General features: G+C 41.1%; 2 protein-coding genes and 1 pseudogene across 3 annotated transcripts in view; 1 reads left to right on the forward strand and 2 right to left on the reverse strand.

Moving 5' to 3' along the window:
- LOC102752364 (myosin regulatory light polypeptide 9) overlaps nucleotides 1-3,277 on the reverse strand; it is a 10,043-nt gene extending 6,766 nt beyond the window's left edge. The window contains exon 1 of the mRNA XM_006761860.2: nucleotides 3,143-3,277. The gene's annotated coding sequence lies outside the window, so the exon portion shown is untranslated. The remainder of the gene's footprint in view (nucleotides 1-3,142) is intronic.
- Nucleotides 3,278-9,105: 5,828 nt separating this feature from the next.
- Nucleotides 9,106-9,526, reverse strand: LOC102775136 (annotated as a pseudogene).
- A 1,451-nt stretch (nucleotides 9,527-10,977) lies between these two features.
- The window catches only part of MYOM1 (myomesin 1), a 118,683-nt gene continuing 101,751 nt past the window's right edge, over nucleotides 10,978-27,909 (forward strand). For both annotated transcript variants that reach the window (XM_006761861.2, XM_015562699.1), the window contains exons 1-2: nucleotides 10,978-11,113; nucleotides 14,075-14,411. In XM_006761861.2, the coding sequence (XP_006761924.1) occupies nucleotides 14,098-14,411 (314 nt within the window). In that variant the 5' untranslated portion in view covers nucleotides 10,978-11,113; nucleotides 14,075-14,097. The remainder of the gene's footprint in view (nucleotides 11,114-14,074; nucleotides 14,412-27,909) is intronic.

Genomic DNA, 27,909 nt, shown 5'->3' on the forward strand with positions numbered 1-27,909 from the left:
CCTGTTATTATAAGACCAAAGAAACGGATGAGAATTATAAGTCAAATGGTTGACAATTGATTTTTGAATCTACAAAACCTCATATTGTATCTGGTAGAGGGAGGGGGCTCTAAGTACTTTTTAAAAATACTTAATTTGGGTTATAAAGTAATACGCATACGTTGAGTTCTGATGTATTTCCTATTAGTCTTTCTTTTAATCATGCATTCTTTAAGTTTGTAAATGAGTTAGTTTTTTAAAAATTATAAAGTTTTTTGGGTCAGCACTGACAGTGATCTTACCTAGAACTTTTCTTTAGCTCATTCAATATTTATCATCAACCTTTAATACAGCGGTTTTCAACCTGTGGGTCGCGACCACTTTGGCGGTCGAATGACCATTTCACAGGGGTCGCCTAAGACCATCCTGCATATCAGATATTTACATTACGATTCATAACAGTAGCAACATTACAGTTATGAAGTAGCAACAAAAATAATTTTATGGTTGGGTCACAACATGAGAAACTGTATTTAAAGGGCCAGAAGGTTGAGAACCTTTAATATAATCAGTTAATGGCAATAATGTGCATCAGATGTCACTAATGTTGAAAACTATTTAAAAATTAAGAAATATAAAGCAAGTGTCCTATCTTCAAGGAGCCTAAAATTTTGTTGGGGAGGTAACTATAAAGAAATAAAATGATTGGTTCAACTTATGAAATGAGTCACATAGTTTTCATTCCAGAAGTATGACTCTCAAAACAATGTGTGACAATAATGAAAAATAACTCAAAGGTGGTACATGATTATCAAATACTGTGAGTTCAGAAAAGATCTTTGTTTCTAAAAGACTCAGAGAGGGGGATAAGAAGACCCTGAAAAACCCTGTTCCACTTAGAAGCTACAAGACATTATTAAAATTAAGAGATACAGATGTTAGTCTCAATTCTACCAAACATTGGTAGTGTAAATTGGGCAAGTTACTACCTTTTCAAGGAGGTTATAGTCTGTTCTATGCATTTATCTCCCACCAGAAATCCTGGGCCTTTCAAGGATAGGGAGTTTAGCTTCACAGCTAGTTGTTCCAAAACAAGGAAAGTTAGTATTTTTTTCCTACCAAACTAAAAGTATGGGGTGGAATAAACACTGGTGGAGAGGGAGCCAAATCAGGAACTGTGCTATGATCCCAGGGAGCAAATTATGTATGATATTTTCATTATATTCCTTGCTATGACTAAGTTTTCTGTCCATTTTCACTTTCCCCAAACAATTAAGACTGTAACTGTCTTATTTTAACAAGACCTCAGAAAATGCACAATTCTCAAAGAAATTTAGAAATCTGGGGTAAAATGAAAATATTTCATATAGCAATGTAGGTATTCTTTACTTAGGATGGGAAGATTACCACGTAGGCACCTCAAAATTCCAAATTATGAGGACCCTCACTCATTCTAGAGTCTATTTTTCAAGCATTTAATGGAAAATCTTTGGTGTGAAGGCATATGTGTTATATGAAACTTAAAAACAGGGTGACTTGCAGAGCACGTTTCTTTCTATGAAATACATAAAGATTTCAGATGCATGAGCAAGTCAATAAAACAGTCAACAAAGGTCAAGGAGATTCAGTTTACAGATCTAAAGGAGCAGAATGTTTTAAATCAAGGGAGTGAGTGGAGTGTTGGTGACAATGCCTTTGTCGTTTCATTTATTTTGTTTATTTATTTTTGCTTGATTAAATAGAAAATCATTTAGGGTTATGACAAAAGGAGAAATACATGTAAGGAAGATGTTAGCCTAGATTAAATGGTATAAGTGAAAAATAAAAATCCTCAAAGGGGATTTCCCCACACACCAACGACAAACCAGAAGATTTTTCAGAATCTCTCCATACTATGGTTTCATTTATAAAATAAGATTAATCCATAGTGATATTACATTAGGTTACTCTAGGTAGAATCCTAGAGTCCTACACTTTTAGAGTGGTAATAATAAATGTAAGATAACCTACGACTTTTTCTACAGAATCACCACTCAAATTGACAGTATTGTGGGAAATATGATATATTTTTTAAGGAAAAACTCCCATCTTAGAAACACTTCCTAGTATTTGGTCAGCTTCCCAAATACAGACCAAATAATTTAATCAGTGCACCTTTTTTTCAAGCTAACTATATGTAATATTTTTGATGCCAGCACAGTTTTTTAAAAGTACATTTTCAAGTTGGTGCTTCTGTTCTAACCAAGTTTTCAATTCCTGTGCACACTTCCGGTTGACGGCAGGGTTGGTTTTTTTAAGACCGCCACACCCAAAAAGTTCTCGGCACTTGACAAAGGCAATTCGTTGTCGGGGTTGACTTGCCAGTAAAGCCTCACGTTTGAAAAAAACCCGTTTTTTCTGGTTAAGTTTTATCAAAAGCCTCCCCAGCACATGAATCAAATAATAGCAACTTTCAGAAACTCTCCCTTTACCTTTGGATATAAAAATTTTTGCACTTGTTAAATTCTCAACCGAACACCTATTTCTGTTCCAAAGTTCTGTAAGAACTAATTTGTGTTTTCATATGCTCAAAAGTTAACACTGGCAAAGTGACTTAGTCCAAAGTCTGCACTCCGAAGGAACACGGTTTTGCGTTTTGGAGTTTTTCCTCAAGTCGCAAGCTAATCCCCCCCCCCCCCCCCCACCGTTGTGTGTGTGTGTATGTATATATTATAGTTCTAATTACAGAAATGAATACTGAGCTGCGGAAGTTAATTTAAGTTAATTCTTCCTACTAAACGTAGCTCCGCAGCTGCAACAACAGCTGCAGCAGTGGGGCGGGGCGAGGACTCCGGGCTGGGTTTTTACGCAAATCCTCTTGAATCGGGCAAGTTTACGTTAGAAACTAAACATAGTCCCGGAGTCAAGAGCCGGGAGGCTCGGGTTTCGCGGGCCGGGCGATCGCCCAAGTGCGCGGCGCCAGCGAGCTAAGCCACACTCCCCAAGCCCCAAGTTAGGCAAAGGAGCCACGGTCGCGTCTGGGCCACTCTGGCCGCGGCCTTCGATCCCGGAGCCGGGTAACCGGCTAGTGCACCTGCCCAGGTGCGCCGCTGCCCTCCCAGCCGCCCGGCGGAGACGGGCCGGCGAGATGCGCCCCACGTGCCGGACCGCGAGCGCCACTCACCCTGCACTGCCGAGAGAACCGAGCGCTTCAGTGACCTCCTCGCTGCCCTCGCTGCTGCTATCACCACCCTTCTACACCCAGAGCCGCTAAAATACTACACTTCCGGCCTCCCCTCAGCAAACCGGAAAAAAGCCCAGTCACCATTCTTTGCCAACAGGATGGGCCTGACTTAAGGGAAAGGCGACGGGGGGTGCAGTTGCCACTGTGATAAAAGGGCGCGATTTTGACCGAGTGCACAGGAAGGAATATAAAGCGACGACTTAGAACAGAGCAATGTGTAGAGGCTCGTTGGGTATGACGCCTGAGTTTCTGTGTTTTTTGTGCCCACTCTTATATGTGTTTCTTTTCCTCCCCCTCCCCGTGAGCAGATGGTTGGGTCTGTCCTATGGGTTTGCCTCTCCACACCTACCAGGGAACGGCCAGGGGCGGGACTTGTCAGTCCGAGTCCTTGTAAGGGAAATCGCCGCGAGGGCTGCGCGGCCCACGTGACTGGCCTTCGCCCCGCCCCCCAGCGCCCGGGTCTGCCTCCCGGTCGTGCGCCTGCGCGTAGGACGTACCTCAGAGTCTGGAACTGCGCCTGTGGGTTCCACAGCTGCGCACTCGCGTAAGCGGGTAGGTGGCCTTCGTGCGAGTGACTTGACCTCTGTGTACCGTGTGATTTTATGAGGAGTCCCACCCCATCCACCCGGGAGACAATTTTGTGAAGTCCCAAAGGGCCCTCAGCCAAGCGGACAAGCGGCTGAAGACTTCCTTCCTCTTCAAAAACGTTTGCTATTATTTTTCCTATCAGAAGAGCCCCTCTGACAACCAGGAGAGCTGACTGGATCCGGCCTGGAAGACAGGCGACCAGCAACAAGCGCTTGCTAAATCTCGCCCCAACCTCACTATGGTGCAGATTTGTGGCCTGTTGCAAATAGGAATAAAAACTCGGGGCTATTTTTTTTTCTCAGCTCTCCTAGCCTAGGGACAGCTCTGAAAATGCATCTTGTTAGGGGAAAAGAGAAAGTGTTCCCCGATTCTATCTTTTCCCGTCCAAAGTCTGGTGTGGTGCTGGGCACCTCAGGTCTCTGACTATTCGAAGAAAAAGGTGAATGGGATGCGATGACACTCGGGCCAGCACTAGGCTTCGGTGGCTGGCCTGGCTCCTGAGCTAGAACAGTTCGAAGCTTGGAGTTGCCCCAGGGTCCTCTCCTTAAGAGCTGCTCTCCCTCGAATCACCATACTGAAAAGAAAGGTAACGCTGCAGAATAGTATACAGTGGGGCCTTGACTTACGAGTTTAATCCGTTCCGTGACGGAGCTCGTAACTCACATTATTCATATGTCAAATCAATTTGTCAAATCAGTGAACGAGTGAGACACGTGATGCTGGGCTGATGTGGTGTTCCCTGTGATGTTCGCTGCGCCAACTAGCGGTGGGGTATCTGAAGCTGGCTTGTAACCCGAATTTTAGCTCACAATTCAAAGCAAAAAATCAGCCAAGAGACGGCTCGTATCTCGAAAAACTCGTTTGTCGGGACAGACGTAAGTCAAGGCCCCACTATATTCTAAATATCGAGCTACACTTTCAGGGACCTCAGCAGCATTTCATCTGTTAAGCAATCATGCAGGGTGTGCCCCCAAAATGTATACACACTTGGAATAATTATTAATTCCAATGGGTTAAATCTGAAAAGAGAGAAATAGCAATTGAGCCTTCAGCTGTAAAACTGCGTATACATTTTTGGGGGGACACCCTGTATATTTAAAGTTATCAGATTAAAAGTCAATGAAAAATAACTGCCCCAATTCTATAGCATGACTGAACCAAAGATGATTAATTTCCTAAACTGCCTTGATAGTAAGAATCACTTGGAATACTAGTAAAAAATACAAATTATCCAACCAACTGAATGAGAATCTACTCGGGCAGGTCCAAGGCAGTCATCAATTTAACAGGGGTTCTAAGTGACTCATCACATAATGTGGGAGTGTAGAGCTAGATGGCTTAGGGTAGCGGTTCTCAACCTGTGGGTCGCGACCCCTTTGGGGGTTAAACAATCCTTTCACAGGGGTCACCTAAGACCATCGGAAAACACATACATAATTAGATATTGTTTTTGTGACTAATCACTATGCTTTAATTATGTTCAATTTGTAACAATGAAAATACATCCTGCATATCAGATATTTACTTTACAATTCATAACAGTAGCAAAATTACAGTTATGAAGTAGCAACGAAAATAATTTTATGGTTGGGGGTCACCACAACATGAGGAACTGTATTAAAGGGTCCAGCATTAGGAAGGTTGAGAACCACTGGCTTAGGGTCTAAGGCTAAGCCTTAGCTTAGGCAGTGACAACTCAAACTCCAAATGACTGGGCAGGAGACTCCAGTTCTTGGAGTTTGGCTTGGGCAGCAGTGAAAAGACCCTACAGCTGAGCACCCTGCAGTGCACACACAGCTCCACTGAGTGGAGGTCTGCCACCACAGAGCGCAAGCCTTTCACAGCTGTCCTTGAGAAAGAAAACTTTAACCTAGCCATGGGCAAACTACGGCCCGCGGGCCCGATCTACCCGTTTGAAATGAATAAAACTATTGAAAAAAAAGACCATACCCTTTTATGTAATGATGTTTACTTTGAATGTATATTAGTTCACACAAACACTCCATCCATGCTTTTGTTCCGGCCCTCCGGTCCAGTTTAAGAACCCATTGTGGCCCTCGAGTCAAAAAGTTTGCCCACCCCTGCTTTAACCCATAACAAGGAAGTAGTTTCGTTTCCCCTTCAGTTCCAAACGGAGCAGGAACTTTTTTTTCCTTATGCAGTGACAGAGAATTGCCTTGTTCATCTTCCTTTTTCCACTCAATGAACAGGTAAACAGTGACTGCATTGCCAACGCACTGTGGTGGGTGCTGTGGTTTATGGTTTTTGAAATAGAACATCATTGCTACCTCTTGGATGGAGAGGGAGGGCATAGAAAGGATCACAAAGGCACAGGGGCTGTCAGGAAATAATTGTGGGACAGATCATTACAGTACAATTAGGTAAGGCCTATAGAAGGAGCACACAGGAGGAAATAAACCTGTCTATAGAGACAGGTTTATGGAAGGTGTCCCCCAGAGGACTACTGAAGAACTGATTCTAGAAGTCAGTGGGGAAAGATGAGAAAGTCCAGGCAAAGGGAGTCGCATGTTTGATTGTATGAAGGTGATCAGGAGGCAAATATTTTTCAATACCCACAAATAAATACTTAAAAATTTAGGTTTAGGCTAACTTCAACAAATTCTTTAGTTTCCTCATCTGAAAAAGGGCACAGAATTAATACCCACTATATTCAATCATTGTGAGAATTGAGACAATCCATGTGAGAAATCTTTGGTTGTATTAAGGCACTGAAATTTGGAGTTTGTAGAGTAGTTGGCCTACCCTGACTAATTAACATACCAGTGCTTTGTCTACTGGAGGAAACAGGCTGAATGGTCACACTTTACTTTAGTGACCACAGACTTCAAGTGGGCCCTTGATGCTACCTTGATGCTCATAACATTTCTGCAGTTCTTTAATGCTCCTGCTCTCTTAGATGTCAGTTTTATAATTGTTTTCTTACACCTCCAACACCTCCCATTCTTGCTCTTGTTTCTAAGTCACTGAGTAAAAAATGATTCCCACAAGCTCCCACCACCACATCTACCCACCAGCTAGCATCTGTTCCCATATATTATCTTCACCCTCCTCTCTTTCCATAAGAGCAAGAACTCTTCTTGCTCTTATGGAAAACCAGTCCTCCATTTGCTCTCATGTCACTCCAGTGATTCTGTCCTCTCCTGCATCATCGACTTGTGTTTTTTCTCTCTCTCTCTCCATCTCTTTCCTTCCAAGCATTCCCATCAACAAGTATGCTGTAAGTGTCTTATATGTGGCAGGCAGAACCAAGACTCCTCAGAGATGTCCACATCCAAATCTCCAGAACCTGTAAATATGTTTGGTTATGTGGCGAAGAGAATTAAGGTTGCTAATGAGCTGATCTTAAAATAGGAAGATTATCCTGTGTTATCCCAGTGGACCTGATATAATTACAAGGGGCCTTAAAAGTAGAAGAGGGAGGCAGGATAAGACAAAAGGAGGCAGAAAAGTGGAAGAATGGTCAGAGTGATGCAGTGTTACTGACTTTTTAAAGATAGAGGAAGGGGGACATGAGCAAAGAATGTGAGTGACCTCTAGAAGCAGGAAAAGGCAAGAAAATGGATTTCCCCCAGAACCTCTAGAAAGGAATCGTCTTGGTTACACCCCCCACCCCCCCATGAGACCCAGTTTGGACTTCTAAACTATCAAATTATAAGATAATTAAGATGTGTTATTTTAAGTCACTAAATTTATAGTAATTGGTTATCGCGGCAATAGAAAACTAATATTGACAAAAACATCAACCCTCTTCCTGATGCATGATCCTTCAGCTATTGTCCTATTTTTTTAAAATATGTTTATTGATTTCAGAGAGGAAGGGAGAGGGAGAGAGAGATAGAAACATCAACAATGAGAAAGAATCATTGATTGGCTGCCTCCTGCATGCACCACACGGGATCAAGTCCACAACCTGGGCATGTGCCCTCACCGGGAATCGACCATGACCTTCTGGTTCATACATTGACGTTCAACCATTGAGCCACGCCAGCTGGGCTCCTATTGTTCCCCCTTTAGTAAGACTCCTCAAAAGGGGCACCTATACTCACTGGCTCTATTTCTCTTTTACCCCTTTATAATAAGGCTTTTCCCCCCAACCACTCCACAAAACATGGGCTTATCAATGACCTCCATGTCAGTATGGCCAATTATCATTCCTCAAACAGGTTTGATAAGGTATTCACTTCCTCACCTTTGAAACACTTTCTTCTCTCTTTTCTAGGGTGCTGCACTCTCCTGATTTCCACCTTTGCTATACCATCTTCCGTCCATGGATTCATTCTTTGACTCCGACGGACAAAGAATCTAGGGAACCATCCTGCCCAAGGGCACACCGCATGTTGCAGTCGAAAAATCCTGTATCAATTTCAGAGAGGAAGGGGGAGAGAGAGAGAGAGAGAGAGAGAGAGAAATATCAATGATGAGAGAATCATTGATCAGTTGCCATGTGTTCCAGTTTGCTTTCTGGAATTTGCATTTTCTTTCTGAGCTACCTCGCTACCATGGTTATTCATGGTATGTGTTGGTCTCCTCTGTCTAGGCATCTATGTATATTATTGACCCTTCTCTAGCAGGTTTCTCTGAAGGGGTATTTCTACTATCTTCCAGTAGGTGGCGCTGAATCACAAAATTTTTACTTCTGTGATCTACCTCAGCTAACTTCCCTGGCTGCCATTAAACAGTATAGCCATGCTGTTTGGTGCTTGGAGGTGGGGTTTGTTTTGCCTTCACTATAATGGTGACCCTGGACCGCCAAAGGGTACTCTCCCTCCCACCCCCGATGCATCCGACTGGGGATCAGTCACAGAGGGATTCTGCTACAATAGTTGTCCATTTATAGGTAATGTACCCTCAACCCAACACCAAGGGAGACAGAAGGCGAGTTTGGGGAGTCCAAGGGGTGACAGGGCTCTGTGGTCCCATTTCTTTGTCTGAAACACCAATCGCCTGGCAGTGGATGCCATGGCAGAACCCCTGTGCTGTGTCCTTGCCCCAGACTAACAGCAGAATCAGCCTGCTCTTCACCCCACTCCCAATGGAGTGCCCACCAAGATTCCCTTTTGCCCATGCTTTCTTCAGTGGAGTAGCCAGGTTTTTTATATGGTTTTTCAAAAAAATTTTTCTCATATTTTTATTGATCAGAGAGGAAGGGAGAGGGAGAGAGAGATAGAAACATCAGTGATGAGAGAGAATATTTGATCGTTGCCTCCTGCATGTCCCTGCACTGGGCCCGCAACCTGAGCATGTGCTCTTGACCGGAATCGAACCTGGGACCCTTCCCTCTGCAGGCTGACGCTCTATCCACCGAGCCAAACCGGCTGGATTGTCGTAGCCAGTTTTATTATCTCTTTCTCAGAGGGCTGCCAGATAATATATTTGTACTACTGGGGATATAGGTTAGCTTGGTAACCAGCTCCTCTTCCTCAGAGATCCTAAGAACATGGGCTGTATAGTCAACCACCATAGGGTAGGTCAGGATGGCCAGAGATCTCAAAGATGTGCTCAGTGTAGGAGAGGTTGTCTTTGTCCAGCTTGTTGTGGCTTTCCAGGAAGCTAAACCAGGCACTGCCTGTTGTGATCTCCTCAGGCTTCTCACCTGGGAATGTCCTCCTGATTTGAGCTGTTCCAGATCATTAAGGGTGATGTTGTTGGTCAGGTCCTGGAGGAGGGTCCTGTACTTGGCCTTGACACCTCTGAGCTGAGTGCACATGGTACAGGCACTCCAGGGCCCCTGGTTCCTGAGCAGTGTCTGGAGCCTCCTCCTCGGCTCCCACCACCCCAGAATTGTATCATTTTTAAATTGCTCCGATAGCACAGAGGATTAGGAGAAGGTAAGCCTAGGAGAAGAAGGAATCAGGATATCTGACAATAATGTCAATCACTGAAATAAGGAACATGGGAAGAAATAGTGTGGAATATGGGGTATGGTAATGGTAGGAAATGACAGTTTGAGGTAGTGGATTAGAAGACAGTATTGAAGCTTACCTAAAATAGCACAGAGAGAGAAAAATATAAAAGAGCTGTCAAAAGTCATGGAGGATGTACTGTATTATGAGAAATAATGAGGTTATGTATCTAAAGTGCCTATCACAGTGTCTGCACTTGGTAAGTCCTCAATAGTGTTAACAGTGGTTATCAAGAAAGTACTTATAAAGGAGACTACAATATAATAGCACTATCAGAACATAAGCTGCTTAATACAATGAGCTTTAAGATTATTGCTCTCAGTCGTAACAATTGACATTTACTTTATTCTATGGCAATCCTGGGTTGTGTGTTCTCTGCATTATCACATTTAATCTCCACAGCAGTCCCACCATTTGGATGTTGTCATCCCCATTTTAGAGAGCAGGAAAATGAAGCTTAGGGAGAAGAAATGAAATGCTCGAGGTTATGTGGCTGTTAAGTGCAAAAAATAGCCTGTAATCTAGGTTGAGTCTGAATCAAAAGTACAGCCTCTAACTACCAGGTTTTATCACCTCTTACTTCGTTATACAGTCTGAAAAAAAAACAAAGAAAAAGAACCTCTTGTTAGATAGAATGACCCTACTCAACCTTTAGCAAAGATAAAACATGTTACTTCTCAAAGGCTTTAGTTAATGAATAGGAAATCAAACATTCAAACTTTAAGCTCTGACTTTGTAAATTTTCCTGAAATGAAAAAAAAAACACCCATGGGTGTATCATCAGGTCACAATTGCCATCACCTGTAATTCATTTCTTACTTGTTTTGCCTCCGGTTAGCCTCAAGTTCTTTTTCACCTGTATCTCTTAAGTGTACTCTACATGCGTTATGCACAGCACACCCAGAAACATATCTGGGCATTAAAATTCCATGAGGTCCATGTTGGGAATCAGATTACTACCCTTATTTTTAGCTCTCAACATTGTACTCTTTCCATTGCACTTTTAAATATCCAGTGATAAAGTGATATTGAAAATAGCTCTTCTAGACAAATAAATATCCTAACTTTGGTTTAATCAAGCCAGACCCATTGAGTGGCATTAATGTAATTGCATTAGTGAGGCAGCTACCAGCCTGTGCCTTTCTTTTCCTCTCGGTTTAGGACTACCCTCATTTGCTGCTATATTTATCTGCCTTCTTGGCCATAAAAGGCTGGCTGTGTGGCTCTGACATTCTACTGCCTGACCACATGCATTATTTTTGAACTGGCCCCCAGGGTCCTGTCTTCAGCCCTGCCTCTTAACTTTTCCTGGGGTTCAAACTACGTGGGCTTCTCATCTCTCATCCAGTCCTACAACCACGTCGGAACGTTTTTACCACCGTCACTCTTTTGGAAACTGGTAAGTGTGACATTGAGACAGAAAAATGCACTCGATATTTTATGTGCTAAACAGCACTGTGGTGTGTGTGGTTTCTTACTATTTTCTGAGCTCAGCAATTTTCTCTAAGAGATGGCAGAATAGCAGAGAAATAGGAAAGTGGAGCCCCTGGGAAGGAAGACAAGAGCAACTGAGTGCTGGTTTTTGCTGGCACAGCTATTCTCTCAGCTCATTGTATTATTTTTAAATCAGGCTACCATTCCTGGAAATAATGGCTGTCTCAGATGGAACTGTAAGCGTGAGTTAGGTACTCTTTACAACTTACAATTCAGTGGCTTGGTTGAAATATGGAATGGAGATGTGGTGACAGGAAATCATGTACTTTCTATCCTCCATATGCCCACAATATTCCCTAATTACAAATCAGACCTAAAGGAGGTAAATTAACTCGGAAGTCACCAGTTTCCAATTCAGTGATTTTGCTCTGACAGTGCCATGTAGGTAAATGTAAGAGTGCATTATTATGATATTCCTGACCTGAAAATGGTCAGACAGTATTTCAGAGGCAACATAGATCCCCACGTAATGACCCTGAAGTTAATTTAACACTTTCTGTGAATAATTTTTATCAGCTTTTGGCCTCTAATGCCTGTAACAAAAGTATCATATCAGGATTTCAACTATGGGGTTAGCATTTCTTCCTAAATTCCCAAATTATTTTCCAGCAGAAAACACAGGTCTTAGAGGAACAGAAGACAAACAAACTGTCTTTCCTCCCCACATACTCTAGATGTCTTGTGTTGGGGATAATCCTCGCTTACTGAGGAAGGGACAGTAATTGTACCTTGGTTCCAGAGGTCAGACAATCAGCTCTGCTGACTTAAAGCCAAACCCTGTATACTTGTAATTCGTTATCTATGTGCTTGAAATATTAGGTCTTATTAAAAATAAATATATTGGGGAAAAATAGAAATTGAGTGGAAAGTGTAATTGGGGCAAGATATTTAAAACTTTTATTTTGTGAAAATAACAGCATTTCAAGTCATCTGAGTTGTGAATTTAGCTTATAAAATAAAACATAGGAAGGTCATTAATTATTTACTTGAATTTTATTCTAATAACATTTGCCATGTTGCAGTGCAGTATGTATATTACAGAAATATCTAATATCTTTATAACTTCCAAACATGATATACTTTTATATGAATATATTCTAACCCTTTTGTTTTATCAAAATTTGTGTAATAATTATTCATTACAAATGATAATTATGTATATTTTAGAACAGAAAACAGCAATCTATTTAAGGGTTGAAGCAAAGTTGCTTGCTAGTCGCTATTTCTTTCCTCTTGGGAAATGCGATATAGACTGATATCTTTCCTGAGTCCTAAGATAAATATTTCTGGAGTGAAGTTTACTGGATTTTCTTCTCTAGGGAATACATGCTGACTTTTTAAATAGTTTAAATAAAAAGTAGATTTAAACTTTGACAAACAATATGGCAAATTTCAAAGGATTCACTCCTCATTTAGAACTTAAAAAGTTTTGGAAAAAAATGACCATTTTACTTGTAAAATTTAAAAATAACATTTCAGAACACAGGAAAAGCATTAAAATTGGAATGGGGACTCCATAAAACTGTTACTTATCCAGGGTTGTCAATGTGGCTGATAGGCTTCTGTCAGTGGACAGATTATTAAAGAAAACTAATGACATCTCCCCAGTCTATGCTAAGCAAACATATTTAACTTTCAGTAAAACTGTTAGCTCAAGGTCACAATGCAAATTGCTACACTGATGACTTCTTTATGTTAGAGAATTAGAAACCTTCATATTCTTAATGGAGCAAATTTCTATGGTTTGACACTATACCTTTTTTAAGTATTTGTGAGAGCTCATTATACAATATAAGCGCACTCCAGGGTTCAGTCTTTGGACTTCCTTTTCCATATACAATCAATCTCTCTCTCTCTCTCTCTCTCTCTCTCTCTCTCTCTCTGTCTTTCTCTCTCTCTCTTGATTTAAATATCATGTGTAAGCTGGTGAGTCCCAATTGTTGGTCTTCATCCTGGACCTTTATCCTGTACTCCAAAGTCACATACCCAACTTTCCATTTTACATCTCCACTTGGATGTCTAGCAGGTATCTCAAATGTACAATGTCTTAAATCAATCTTCTAACTTTCAATCCAAACTGCTACTTTCTTATACTCTTGCCCATCTGAGTTAATAGCAACTTCAATCTTGCAATTATGCAAAAAACTTGGAGTCATTTCTCACTCTTTTTCCTTCACATCCCAAACCAGTACTTTCAGCAAATACTACTGGTTCTGCCTTCAAAACGTGGGGAGTCTGATCACTTCTCACACTTCCATTGCTGCCGCTATCATCTCTAGCCTGGACTGTTGCAATGGCCTTCATATTAATTTGCTAGGGCTCCCAAAGTACCATAGTCTGGGTGGCTTAAACAACAGAGATGAATCTGCTCACAGTTCTGGAGGCTAGAGATCAAGGTGTTGGCAGACTTAGTTTTTCTGAGAAGGTCAGGTTGGATTTCCATTCAGGGCACATGCCGTGGTTGCAGGAGGCAGCCGACCATGAGTCTCAAAGTTGATGTTTCTCTCCCTCACTCTGAAATCATAAAAATATATTAAAAAAAAAAGTTCTGAGGAAAAGCACAATAGCCAGGAAAGGGAAACTTTGTAAAAACCTAATATATATATGAAAAGAAGGAGGTAAGGAGGAAAAGAGAAGAAGGGGAGGGGAGGAGAGGAAGAGAGAAGAAAGGAAAAAGAAAGTTGCACAAGGACAGCTGGGAATGAAGTAGGAAGTTCATTGAGTAGCCAGTTAAGCAGTATTTCACATCAATTCCCACTTACTCTTGGGAAAAGATAAGAGTATTAATGTTTACACATTGGTTTTGATTACTTCTTTTATAGGATTTGTTCCTTAATTTACTCAAAAAATGGTTACTTTCTTATAGGTTGCCTGGTTCCCTGGGGGCACATGATGTCTCTGCCGTTTTATCAGAAATTGCATGAGCACTATGATCGCAGCTACCGTAACAAGGACCTTCGCACCACCATGAGCCAGTACCATGAGCAGGAGAAGAAAAGTTCTGCCATCTACACTCATGGCTCAACGGCCTACAGCAGCCGCTCATTGGCCGCGCGCCGCCAGGAATCCCAGGCCTTTAGCCAGGCGTCCTCGTCATCAGCCTCCTACCTGCAGCAGGCGTCCCAGGCCACCACAGAGTCCTCCCTGGCATCTGCAGTCAGTCGGAAGGCGGCCTCAGCCTACGATTATGGCTACTCCTACGGGTATGTCAAAAGCAGCCTTCCAACCTTAGGGCAAAGGCTCATTCTTCAAGTGCCCCTCCCACATCACGTTTTCTTTTCTTCTTAAATCTGGCATCTCTGCAAGTGTGTGTATTTGGGAGAACTGGGACCTCCTATTTCCCTTCACCCCATCTCTTTGAGTTTCTCAAAGTGCTTCACAGTCACCCTGGGGATCCTTGCTTGATTTTTAGAAGCAGATATGGTTTGCCACAGGTTGCATTTGTAGTAGAGAGCCAGAAAATATCATTTCAAGACTCACAACAGGTTTCCTGGCTTTCAGAATGTTTCAACTTAGATGAGAAGGCAGTAGAGAATCTAAAATTCACAGGTCACAGGAATCCACAACACCATAAGGATGGTTCTAATTTTTCAGTATCTGAAAGCCAGTGTTAAAATTCAGCACTGTTATTCAGGCAGCAGACATTTTCTCCAGCTGGAGCATTTAAAACATGCCCCACCTCACTCACTCAGCCTAAGAATACCAGGAACAAACGTGGAGTCCCACAAAATTAGATTTATTGATCCATTTCAAAGAAAGAGTTAGTATAGGATTCTAGAAAGAGTGGAATTTAGATGCAAGTCTGGTCTGCAAAGGGAACCCAGGATGCTGTTTTTTGGAAGCGGTGAGTTGAGGGAAGCATGGACTGTCCTATTAAACCCTTTATGTGGAATCAGCTCTGGGCCTGGGGATCAAGCTGCTTTTCTGGGTCAGCAGCTCCTGAGGTCTTCCAGGCAAGAGTGCGATGTCACATTCTTACTGATAAAATTTCAAACAGCAACCTGATAGTCTTTTTTTAAAAAAATATGTATTTCATTGATTTTTTTTACAGAGAGTAAGGGAGAGGGATAGAGAATTAGAAACATCCATGAGAGAGAAACATCGATCATCTGCCTCCTGCACACCCCCTACTGGGGATGTGCCCGCAACCAAGGTACATGCCCTTGACCAGAATCGAACCTGGGACTCTTCAGTCCATAGGCCGACACTCTAGCCACTGAGCCAAACTGGTCAGGGCCAACCTGATAGTCTTTATATTAGAGATGAAAGTTTCAGTGGTCACTTAAAGAAGGAAGTTGCCGTGACACTTTATAGCACTAGTGTTCCTTGGGAGAAATGTTTCCTGTGACTTTGCTGTTGGCTTCTCTGTCTGTTGTTCCAGCCTGCTGAGTAGATATTTACTTTCTCAGTCCAAGCTAATTTTATTTTGTTCAATACGCAGAATGAAATGTTTTAGGGGATTAAAGCCCCCTGGCAAGATGCATGTGATTTTTATTAAAAAATCAATCTATTGTCCTCACAAAGAATTGCTGAATTTCAACACTGGGTTATGTGGTAAATAATGACCTGCTGCCTCAAATTCTTTCCAAACCATCTGACATAGGTTGCATTTTTGTTCTAAACATAATGAAAATTTAAGCCTTACAAAATTTGAGCTCACAAAATATCTGTTAGGACACCTGGAAAAGGCATGTATTTCTGGGAATTAAAATAGTTATTGAGGAGATAACACAGTGGTTTGTATGAACAGAAGTGAAGAAGGTTTCTGAAAGCAGAAATTCCTGATTTCCTATTGGGATTAAGGAGCACCTGATGTAGGGCTGTCATTTCATGGGCACTGACAGTGACCCCCTGGGAGCTTCTGCTATGTTCAGTAACAGAGCCAGAGTCCAGTGGGGTTTACCTGGAATGTATGATGTCAACATTCTTAAATTCCATTTAAAATGGAACAGGCTCATTTTGCAATCTCACTTTCATGAGTCATATTCTGCCATAGGATATTCATTAGGATCTCAAATTGGCGGCAAATGTGGAAATATTGTCACTAAGAGAAATTCATTTCTTTTAGCACTTGCTTCAAAACTTTAGAACTGCCTTGCAAAGGAAAGTTGGGAGGAATTAACACCATCTGTATGTGATAGCATCATTTTGCTCTCCTGAACAATATTCCATAGATATGTTTAATAACCTCATTTAGGAAAGCAGCTGTCTTATAAAAGAGGAGGGTTGTATTTTAAATATCCATTTTCCTGGACTATCTGTGCTGAGTCTATAGAAGATGGGTATTTTCATTATCATACCACTATTAATGTAACTCCTTGTGTACTTACTGATGCTTGTAGAATCTATAGAATTTATGAATTTGTATTTTTGTGTTCTTTACTTCAACTCTATTGCTAAATTTTATGTTAAAATTATTTTAACTTTACACAAATACTTTTAACCACATATGCAGTATTTATATTTATTCATAATCTGATCTATTACACCAAACATTAGTAATTAAACTTTTGAGAATTTTTATATTTTATTTAGAAAACATTTGCTCTATGTAATCATTGGAAGACTTAGCCATTTTAGCTATAAAGAGTCTCACATAATAAACTTTCTATAGGAAACAGTACTGTAGTTATTTTTCTATAGTCAACCTCATATTTTGTTCCTTCCTGCTATGTATGTATTTATGTAGGTAGGTATTTATTAATGGCTTTCTATATTTGAATAACTCAAACTTCTTGGTAAAAACATGTTGACCTAGAAATGAGAGGGAAGAAAATCCCAATATTTTTCCTTTGTATAATGCAATGTAAAAGAAAAGAAAGCCAACCTAATTCTGGGAGTATTTTAGTCTTTCTTTTTTTAGACCTAGAGCTAATAGGTGCAGATAATAGTCCTTGAACATTTCAAAATCTTCATAATTCCTATAGGTCCTATTTAACCTTTTCAAAGTGGAGCAACTTTTTCCTGCTAAATGAAATATCTCTCTTTAGCTTGTGGTCAATGTTGTTTATTAAAACCCCTAGGGTTGGAACTGCAATTCTGTGGAGTATATGTATGTAGTAGGTGTGATATAATTTTAGCTTCTGCTTTGTAGTTAGATGTCTAGTGTTAAAGTGGAAACTACAGAGGCTTATACTATGCTCAGGATTTGGCTGACCTCAGTTTTACGAACAATGGCTCATCCAGAGTCAATGTGGTTATAGCACAGATCAGTTACCAATTGCATTCTGAGCATAGGGTTATAAAATAAATTCTGGAGGCTTATTCTAAATGCCTTTATTATTAGTCACGGTGACAAAAGAAAGTATTTCAGGAAAACAAAATGATACAAATTACTGTTTTATGCTAGCAGTCCACAAATATTATCAGGGATTCAAAGAGAAATGGTACTCATGGCCACTTGATAACCATTAGGCAAAGGTTCTTAAACTCTGTCCATAAATAGGTTTCAATCAAGTCTTGGATGATCTGAAATTATGTACAAAATTAGGCACAGATGAGAATTTTTTTTGTTGAAGCTTTTATCAGATTCTCGGAGAACTTTGTGACTCAACAGTGGTCAGAACCACTGCACTAGAAAGTCAACACATGTACCAGACAGCCCAGTGCATGGCCTGAGGATCCCTTTCTTAATGCCAACAGTATTAGGAGTTGAGATGAAATAAGGCAGAGGTCTGTAGACAATATGGCATTATGGAAAATAAGTTACCTTCTTTTCTTTTGAGTAAGCTGGATCACACATTAAGGTGGAAATAATAGCCCTGGACGGAGTTGCTAAGTGGTTAGAACATTTGCCCGTGCACTGACGGATCGAGGGTTCAGCTTCCTGGTCAAGGGCATGTACCTGGGTTGCCAGTTCCATCCCTGGCTCTGGTCGGGTTGTGTGCAGAAGGCAACCAATCAATGTGTCTCTCTTGCATCAATGTTTGTTTGTTTTTTCTCTCTCTCTCCCTCCCTTCCACTCTCTCTAAAAATCAATGGAAAAAGTATCAGATGAAAATAAAAAAATATGGAAATAAAAATATTTTGTTATTCTTTTTAAAAAAAATATATTTTATTGATTCCTTACGGAGAGGAAGGGAGAGGGATAGTTAGAAACATCGATGAGAGAGAAACATTGATCACCTGCCCCCTGCACACCTCCTTCTGAGGATGTGCCTGCAACCAAGGTACATGTCCCTGACCGGAATCGAACCTGGGACCCTTGAGTCTGCAGGCCGACGCTCTATCCACTGAGCCAAACCGGTCAGGGCTGTTATTCTTGATAAGTAGGAATGAATAACTTAAAAAAACAGTAACAACATAGCACATAGTTCTTGAATGATAGAAGGATTTGGGGATGTCTCAACCCTCTGTGGTAATGGTAGACATTTAATTGTCTGATTCTAAACAAGTTAAAATTCAGTCCCCATAATGTAATTAACATAGCATCCTCTGTACCACTATATCTTTATATTAGCCCTGAGAAGTAGAAATTCTTATCCTTACTTTACAAAAGAGAAAACTGGAGGCCAAAATGATTAAATGACCTTCCTTACACGAAGAAGGTATGGAATAGCAATTTGACCCCCTCTATGAACGTTCCCCACCCCTTTCAATGGGAACATGAGCCAGTTAATGGTCAACAACCCCCCTTGACCACACTGCCACCAGTTCTTTCTTGAAGCATCAATATATAGGTTTGTGTTATGCTTATTTATTTGCCCTTCTACTGGAGAAGCCATTAAACACCAAAATAACCAATATTTAGAGCAGGGAACAATAGATGGAAAGGCACAAATTCTAAGACAAAAAAACCCCAGGGCATTTATTAATGGAACCTTACAGATTCCTTAACTTGTCACTTAGAATCAGACATAGAGACTCACAAGGGACTCTGGTAGGTACCAGTTCAGGGATGAGAAAATTGAGGCCTTAGTAACTTGTCCAGGGAACTGCCTAACTTTAAATTGTGCCTCTTATCTATACTCATGTCCTGCTAATCAGCTCCCCTCTGTTATTGCCCTGATAATAATCTCTTTTTGAATTATTAGAGTTTGCAAAGAACATGCTAATGCTCAAACTAATTCTAATTCAGACACAAGATACCAGTGCTAAAAATAGAGACCACTAAACACAGACACCCCCACTTTTTATTGGTGGATCTGATTATGGTAAGGTCTGAGAGGGGCCTGAAAACTTGCTTCATCTTCCACTGCAATAGTTTCAAAGGATGTTACCAAAGAAATCCACTGCCTTGTGGACATTTTTGTGTCTTGATTTCAATGATTGGTATCAGTTTAGTGTCCATTTTCTACATACCCGTTTTTAGATGTTATATGGGGAAGTACATAATCTTTGGGGTCAAACAGGCCCATGTATATAGTAGTCCTCCCTTATCAGCAGTTTTGCTTTCCACAGTTTCAGTTACCCGCAGTCAACCCCATCCAAAAATATTAAATAGAAAATTCCAGAAATAAACAATTCATAAGTTTTATTTTTTTTCTTTCTTTCTTTAAAAAAAAATCTTTATTGACCATAACCGGTTTGGCTCAGTGGATAGAGCATTGGCCTTTCGACTGAAAGGTCCCAGGTTCGATTCTGGTCAAGGGTATGTACCTTAGTTGCGGACACATCCCCAGTAGGGGGTGTGCAGGAGGCAGCTGATAGATGTTTCTAACTCTCCCTCTCTGTAAAAAATCAATAAAATATATTTAAAAAAATCTTTATTGTTGAGATTATTACAGATGTCCCTCTGTTTTGCCCCCATTGCCTCCCTCCACCCAGTTCCTGCCCCGCTCCAGGCCTTCATCACCCTATTGTCTGTGTCCATAGGTAATGAATATAAGATCTTTGTTTAATCTCTTCCTGTTCCCCCATCCCCCTTCCTTCTGAGAATCATCAGTCTGTTCCATTTCCATGCCTCTGATTCTATTTTATTCACCAGTTTATTCTGTTTATTAGATTTCTTATTTGTTTATTTTGATTTTTAGATTCAGTTATTGATAGATATGTATTCGTTGCCATTTTGTTGTTCATATTTTTTATCTTTTCCTTTTTCTTCTTCTTTCTCTTCTTAAAGAATACCCTTCAACAATACAACTGTATGACCTTTCATACAATACTGGTTTGGTGGTGATGAACTCCTTTAGCTTTTTCTTATCTGTGAAGCTCTTTATCTGACCTTCAATTCTAAATGATAGCTTTGCTGGATAAAGTCATCTTGGTTGTAGGTCTTAGCTATTCATCACTTTGAATATTTCTTGCCACTCCCTTCTGGCCTGCAACGTTTCTTTCCCTTCTGGCCTGCATAGTTTCTGTTGAGAAATCAGCTGATAGTTGTATGGGCATTCCCTTGTAGGTAGGTAACTGTTTTTCTCTTGCTGCTTTTAAGATTCTCTCTTTGTCTTTAGTCATTGGAATTTTAATTATGATGTATCTTGGTGTGGTCCTCTTTGGGTTCGTCTTGTTTGGGACTCTGTGCTTCCTGGACTTGTAAGTCTTTTTCTTCTTCTTCTTTTTTTTATAAGTCTTTTTCTTTCACCAGGTAGGGGAAGTTTTCTGTCAAATAGGTTTTCAATATTTTTTAAAATATATATATTTTTATTGATTTCAGAGAGGAAGGGAGAAAGAGAGAGAGAGAGAAACATCAACGATGAGAGAGAATCATTGATTGGCTGCCTCCTCCATGCCCCCTACTGGGGATCGAGCCCACAACCCAGGCATGAGCCCTTGACTGGAATCGAACCTGGGACCTTTCAATCCACAGGCCAACGCTCTATTCACTGAGCCAAACCAGCAGGGCGGTTCTCAATATCTTGCTCTCTCTCTCCTGGCACCCTCATAATGCGAATATTGGTACGCTTGAAGTTGTCCCAGAGGCTGCTTACCCTACCTTCATATTTTTGGATTCTTTTATCTTTTTGCTCTTCTGGTTGGGTATTTTTTGCTTCCTCATATTTCAAATCATTGATTTGATTCTCAGAATCCTCTACTGTTGAGTCCCTGTATATTATATTATTTTTTATTTCAGTCAGTGTATGCTTAATTTCTGACTCGTCCTTTTCCATTATTTGGCAGGTTCTAGAAGATTCTTGAGTAGCCTTATAACTGTGGTTTTAAACTCTATATCCCATAGTTTGCTTTCTTCCATTTCTTTCATTTGTGACATGTTTCTTTGTCTCCACATTTTGGCTGCTTTCCTGTGTTTGTTTCTATGTATTGGGTAGAGATGCTATGTCTCTTTGAGTTGGTAGAGTGGCCTTGTGTAGTAGGGGTTCTATGTGGCCCAGTGGCTCAGCCTCCCCAGTCACCTGAGCTGGGAGCTCTAGGCGCACCCCTTTGTGGGCTGTGAATACCGTCTTGTTTTAGTTGAGACTTGATTGCTGTTGGTGTCACTGGGAGGAATTGACCTCCAGGCCAATTGACTATGAGGACCAGCTGCAACTACAGTGGGAGAGTTGCTATGCAGGAGACACCACTATGGAGCAGGGCTTTGATGCCCACAGAGTCTGCCCCGTGAGTGTGTCTCTCATGGATGTGTAGAGTTGTAATCTGGTATGGTCTAACACTGACCACTGGGTACACTGACTCTTGGGTCTCCCGGGAGGTACAAAGTCAGCCACTGCCTGGGGCCACCCAGCAGGACATACAGAGAAATATGCAGATTCTTCCTCTTTGTATCAGGTTTGGAAGTGCCCAGATGAGGCCTAGCTATGAAGCAAGGCAGGCTGGGTGCTGGTGCCAGGTCTTGTGCCTTTTATTGATAGGTTTGGGGCTCCCAGACCCAGGTGCAACTTGTTTTGAGAGATTTTAGCCTGAGCAAGGAGAGTCCATTCATAAAAAAAAAAAACCACTGCACACAGCTTGGGTGAGTTTGTAAATTGGATGAGCTGGGGTCTTAGGGAATCACCAGGGTGGAGCAAACAGAAATGGCTGCCAGTCAACCCTGCAACCAGGGAGATCCCAGGATAGGAACAATGATCCCTGTGAGCACCTCTCTCTTGGAGAAAGCTGCCCCTGAGTTCCTGCCCCAATGTCAGACAATCCAGTTCTTCCTTATATGTGTCTGTATTCCCGCAAACCTCACCCTGGTGCTGGAGCTTAGAGGAAGCGGGATCTTGTAAGTTCAGTTCATGGTGCCGGCCTTTTAAGAGGAACAGATGCATCTCCAGCAGCCTCTGTGTTACTGAGCCCCAATCTGTACTGGTTTTTATAGCCCGTAATCCTTACTGCCCATAGGGACTTCTTTTCCCAACTTTGGGACCCTGGGCTGGGGGTCTGGTGTGGGTCTGGGACCCCTTGTTCCGGATGGCCTCTGCAGAGACGTTCTCCCTCCTGATTAAAAACAAAGCCCAAGGTGTTTACCTATGCCGCCATCTTCCTTCTTCTCAAGAATTCATAGGTTTTAAATTGCATGCCATGCTGAGAATTGTGAAGAAATTTCACGCTGTCCTGCACTATCCCATTCAAAATGTGAATCATTCCTTTGTGTATCCACACTGTATATAATACCTGCCTGTTGTCACTTAGCAGCTGTCTGGTTATCAAGTTGATTGTCTCGTGTTGTAGATAGTTGTGTTCAAGTAACCCTTATTTTACTTAATAATGGACCCAAAGTCCATTATTAATAAATATTTACCAATAAATATTTACCCAGTGCCTCCTATGTGCAAAAATAGTGATGCTGGAAATTCAGATATGTCAAAGAGAAGCTGTGAAGTGCTTCCTTTAAGTGAAAAGTTATATATTAGAATGTATATATTAGAAAAAAAACTTAGTGCAGTATATATAGAGTTTGGTACTATTTGTGGTTCAGGCAGGTACTAGGCATCTTGGAATGTACTTCCTTGGATAAGGGGGGTCAACTGTACTTGCAATTAGGCTTATGACTTGGGATAACCTATTTAATCTCTCAGTTTCTTCATCTGTAAAATGAGGAAAAAGATTGTTCCTCAGGTTGGGAGATCTTAAAGAGGTAATCATTCATAGTGTTTAGTGTAACGGCTGTCACATGGAGAATACTCAATGAGGTTTAGCTATTGTTGTTTATCCCATCAATAAATATTTACCCAGTGCCTCCTATGTGCTAAGCACTACTCTAGGTGCTCATAATAAATTATTGAATAAAACTGGAAAAAATTCATGCTCTTATGGAGCATATATTCTAGTATGGAGAGATAGGTCATAGACAATAAATGTAATTTTAAAAGGCATTACATTTTATATTATGACAAAAGGTAATAAATGTTATGAAAACAATAAAAATACAGTAGGGTAAGAGATATCAGGTATGTGATGTAGGGTAAAGGTTGCAATTTTCAATAGAGTGATTTGATGTCGTGATATCTGAGCCACGAAAGAGATTGCTGGAGACCGCTGTAAGCTTATCTTGGGGAAAGGTATGCCAGGCATCAGGAACAGCCACTGCAGGCCTTAAAGCAGGGAACAGCATCAATACCAGTGAGGGAGCTCTGGCTGGTTTGGTTCAATGGATGGAGCCTGCAGACTGAAGTGTCCCGGGTTCGATTCCTGTCAAGGGCACATGCAGGCTTGATCCCCAGTAGGGAACATGCATGAGGCAGCCAATCAATGATTCTCTCTCATCATTGATTGTTTCTATCTCTCTTTCCCCCTCCCTTCCTCTCTGAAATCAATAAAGATATTTTAAAAAAGACCAGTGAGGGAATAGAGGAATGAGGGGAAGAATAGATAGAAAGATGTCTGAAAGGTCAAGGACAGAGCAGAGCCAATCATGTAGGCCCTTGTGGGCCTTGTAAAGACTTTATTCTGAGTTAAAGGGGCCTGGGGCAGAGTTTTGAGCAGGAGTGTGACATGATCTGACCTAAGTTGTATTGGGATCACTGTGGCTATTGTGTGGAGAACAAACTATGGTACACAATAGAGGCAGGTCAGCCAGTTAGGAGGCTAATGCTATAGTCTGGGCAAGAGCTGGTGATACACAATAAAAAAGGCTGTGGTGATCAGTGGTCATGTTTTTGGATCTATTAGTTTTAGCCAAATTCTAAATTCCATCAGATTTTTCACGGAGTTTTAAGTTCCTTTAAGCTCTTAAGTTCTCTTAAGTTCCCATGGAGTTTTGAGGCTGTGAAAAGATCCATGTGGATGTTCTGTATACAGTGGATCTTTTGAGACTCTCTAGCAGTATGATGATGATAAAACCATTTGCTTATTCTCCATTCCAAAGATTCCAATGAAGTATCTTGTTTTGTTGTTACTGCTTTTTATGGTACTTAGTAAGAAAAACACATGAAATGATCATAATTGTATGGAGATTAAAACCCATCTGTAGATTTAAGTGGCTGAACCTGAATTATGTAAAACTACTGAACCAATCCGTGGCTCCCAACCTTTCTAATGCCACGACCCTTTAATACAGTTCCTCATGTTGTGGTGACCCCCAACCATAAAATTATTTTTGTTGCTACTTCATAACTGTAATTTTGCTACTGTTATGAATCGTAATGTAAATATCTGATATGCTATATGTGTTTTCCGATGGTTGTGACCCATAGGTTGAGAACTGCTGCAATAGACTCTTACGGGAAACTAGAGGCCCGGTGCACAAAATGCATGCCCCGGTGTGGGGGAGGAGGGTCCCTCAGCCCGGCCTGCACCCTCTTGCAGTCTGGGAGTTCTCAGGGGATGTCTGACTGACAACTTAGGCCCAAACATCGCTTAAGCCAGCAGTTGGACATCCTCAGTGCTGCCATGGAGGCGGGAGAGGCTCCTGCCACCACTGCTGCACTTGTGGTGCTCCCCTTGTGGGAACGCACTGATCACCCGGGGGCAGCTCTTTCATTGAGTGTCTGCCCCCTGGTGGTCAGTATGTGTCATAGCGACCAGTTGTTCAGCCATTTGGTTGATTTGCATATTAGCCTTTTATTATATAGGGTAAGTTTGTTTGAAAGCTGCTGTTATATCAGGGTTTTATATTCTGGAAATAGTCATATAGCCTCTTCTATAAACAAAAAGTATTATTATCCTATATAATAAAAGCCTAATATGCTAAGTGTCTGACCGTTCGTTTGCCCATTCAACCAGTTGCTATGACGTACACTGACCACCAGGGGGTAGATGCTCTGACCAGTAGGTTAGCTTGCTGCTGGGGTCTGGCTGATCAGGACTGGGTAAGATGGGCTGGACACGCCCTGGAGCACTCCTGTGGTTCCTCCCGCCCTCAATTGTGCACCAGTGGGGTCCCTCAGCCTGGACTATGGGGATCGGGCCAAAACCGGCCCTCCAGCATCCCCTGAGGGGTCCCAGATTGTGAGAGGGAGCAGGCCAGGCCAAGGGACCCCAACGAATTTGTGCACCAGGCCTCTAGTTATACATAAGGAAAAATATACATATATTGTATATTGGGTATTGCAGCCTGCACCCTATCCCAATATAACACTTTAATTTCTGCTTTAAAATATTATATATCTGGTGAATAATCAATATGGCAGGTCCTCAAATAATTTTGTTTCATTCAGTGTCATTTTGTTATAATGTTGACGAGGAAAAATAAATTGATTCTCAGCCGAAGCTACTGTCTGTGTGGAGTTTGCATGTTCTCCCCATGCATGTGTAGGTTTTCTCCAAGTATTCCAGTTTTCTCCCACTTCCCAAAGATGTGCATGTGAGGTGAGTTGGCTTGTCTATATTGTCTCAGTCTGAGTGAGTATGGGTGTGGGTACTTCTCGCAGTGGAAGGGCATTCTGTCCAGGGTGGGTTCTCACCTTGCACCCTGAGCTACCAGGATAGGCTTTGGCCACCCATGGCCCTGTTCTAGGATATAGACGTTAGAAAATTATTATCTTACTTGTTTTTATTAATCTTTCTTAAATGTCTGTATAGCTTACATTTATTTCAATACTTAATATTAGAAGTGCTTGAGTCTTTATTTAGAAGTTTAGTGATGTTTTTGTGACCAAAAATATGCTGTAGGAATGTAAGAATTATACATAATTCTCATCTATATCAATTAACCTCTGATAACATAGGTTTTATTATACACCCTTTCATTTAAAGTTGCAGTTTCCAAGGACCTATTGAAGATGTTCAGTGAGGACGTACTGTACAACATTCTGGAATTTGTCTTCCAGAATTTAAGAAATTGACAAGTCGCATTGCTTCCTATTCAGTAGGAGAAGGTCAGAGGAAAATCAAATGCAAGCAGAAAAGCCACTTAGTACTTTAAAAGGCAGTTATGTTCTGAATCCCAAAGATAAACGCTGAGTCCCAGGAGCGGAGCTCTCACCAGGCACCAATCTCCTGCCTCCAGTCTCACTGCTATAAATGTGCAGCTTGTTCGCAGAAAAAGAGTCTCACTTCTGGTGATACCAGTTTCATATAATCAGCAATTTGTAGATGAATAGAACTGTGGAATGTTAAAGCAGGAAGAGACCAAAAGTTCACCTAAATCAAGCCCCTCCTTTTATAGGCATTTTAACTGAGGCCCAGAAAGACGTGATTCATTCTCTGCTTCCTGTGCAAATACTATTTGTAGGTAAAACTCAAGTTTAGATGATACAAGATACTCTCAGAATGACATTAATCTTCCATAGGCAGGTGAGTTATGCTGTGAGAAGGAAAGCATGTCCTTTAATAGAGTAGGAATGGAATGAGTCAGCTAAAGGTAGAGGACGGACAAAGCCGTTACCTCCCAGAGCTTGGAGGTGAAATGTTAGCTGTGTCCACTGTTAGCTCTGCCACGCAGTTGGGTGTAACTGAGCTTCCCTGCAGAGATCTCGGAGTTCTGGAGGGTCAGAGGATCCATTGCAACAGGCTTGACCTTTTCCATAGCCGCCTTTCTAAATGAAACAAGAGAAATCAGGAGCACCTCAAATGAGGAAGGGAACTTTCATAAAATGTCTAGTAAGCCACAGGGACCATCACCAAAATGGAGTGGGATGTGGTTTTCTGGGCGGCCTTGTAAATAAGTTAATAAGACTAACCTTTATAAAAGCCCTGGACAATGTTTGGTCTGCAGACTTAGACTCCCTAAGGCATCTCCCGATACCATTGTCAAGTGTCCTGCATAACATGATTTCTAGGAAATATGAAGTAAATTCTTTCACTTCTGCTTAAAAATAGGTCATAAGCTAGTCTACTTAAATTAATTTCTTAAATAGTCAGAAACAGATAAAAACTGAATAGTGTATGTAGATAAGGACCATAAAAAATTTAAATCTCTCAGTTTTTATCCACCTACCCTTTCTGGAACACATGACTGTTCTACATTCAGGGTGAGAAGTGTTTCGGACCCTCATGGTATTTGCTTTTAGTTCAGCTGAGAAGAGTTACTGAAAAGAAGAGTTCAATATTACTTCTCAGTGGAAATTTAAATAATAAAAAAGCAATAACTACAAGAAAAAACTGTGGTTATATTTCTATTTAACCGCTCAGTTTCTTCATCTGTAAAATGAGGAAAGAAATTGTCCCTCAAGTTGGGAGATCTTAGCTAAAATTTTTTTTTTTAAACTAAGAGTGAGATTTTTATGGCCATGAGATTGAAATGAAAAGGGGGGGAAAAAGCTAAGTGTATGGTAACTAATGCAAAAAATAAAAACAAAAAGCCAAGGGATACTTATTTATTATGACACTACATGTCAATAAATTTCTTTTTTTTTTTTTAATATATTTTTTATTGATTAAGAAATTACATATGTGTCCTTGTCCCCACGTTCCCCTCTACCCCCCCCCCGCTCTTGCCCT

The sequence above is a fragment of the Myotis davidii genome, unplaced genomic scaffold (genome assembly GCF_000327345.1).
Source record: "Myotis davidii unplaced genomic scaffold, ASM32734v1 scaffold96, whole genome shotgun sequence".
NCBI lineage: Eukaryota > Metazoa > Chordata > Mammalia > Chiroptera > Vespertilionidae > Myotis > Myotis davidii.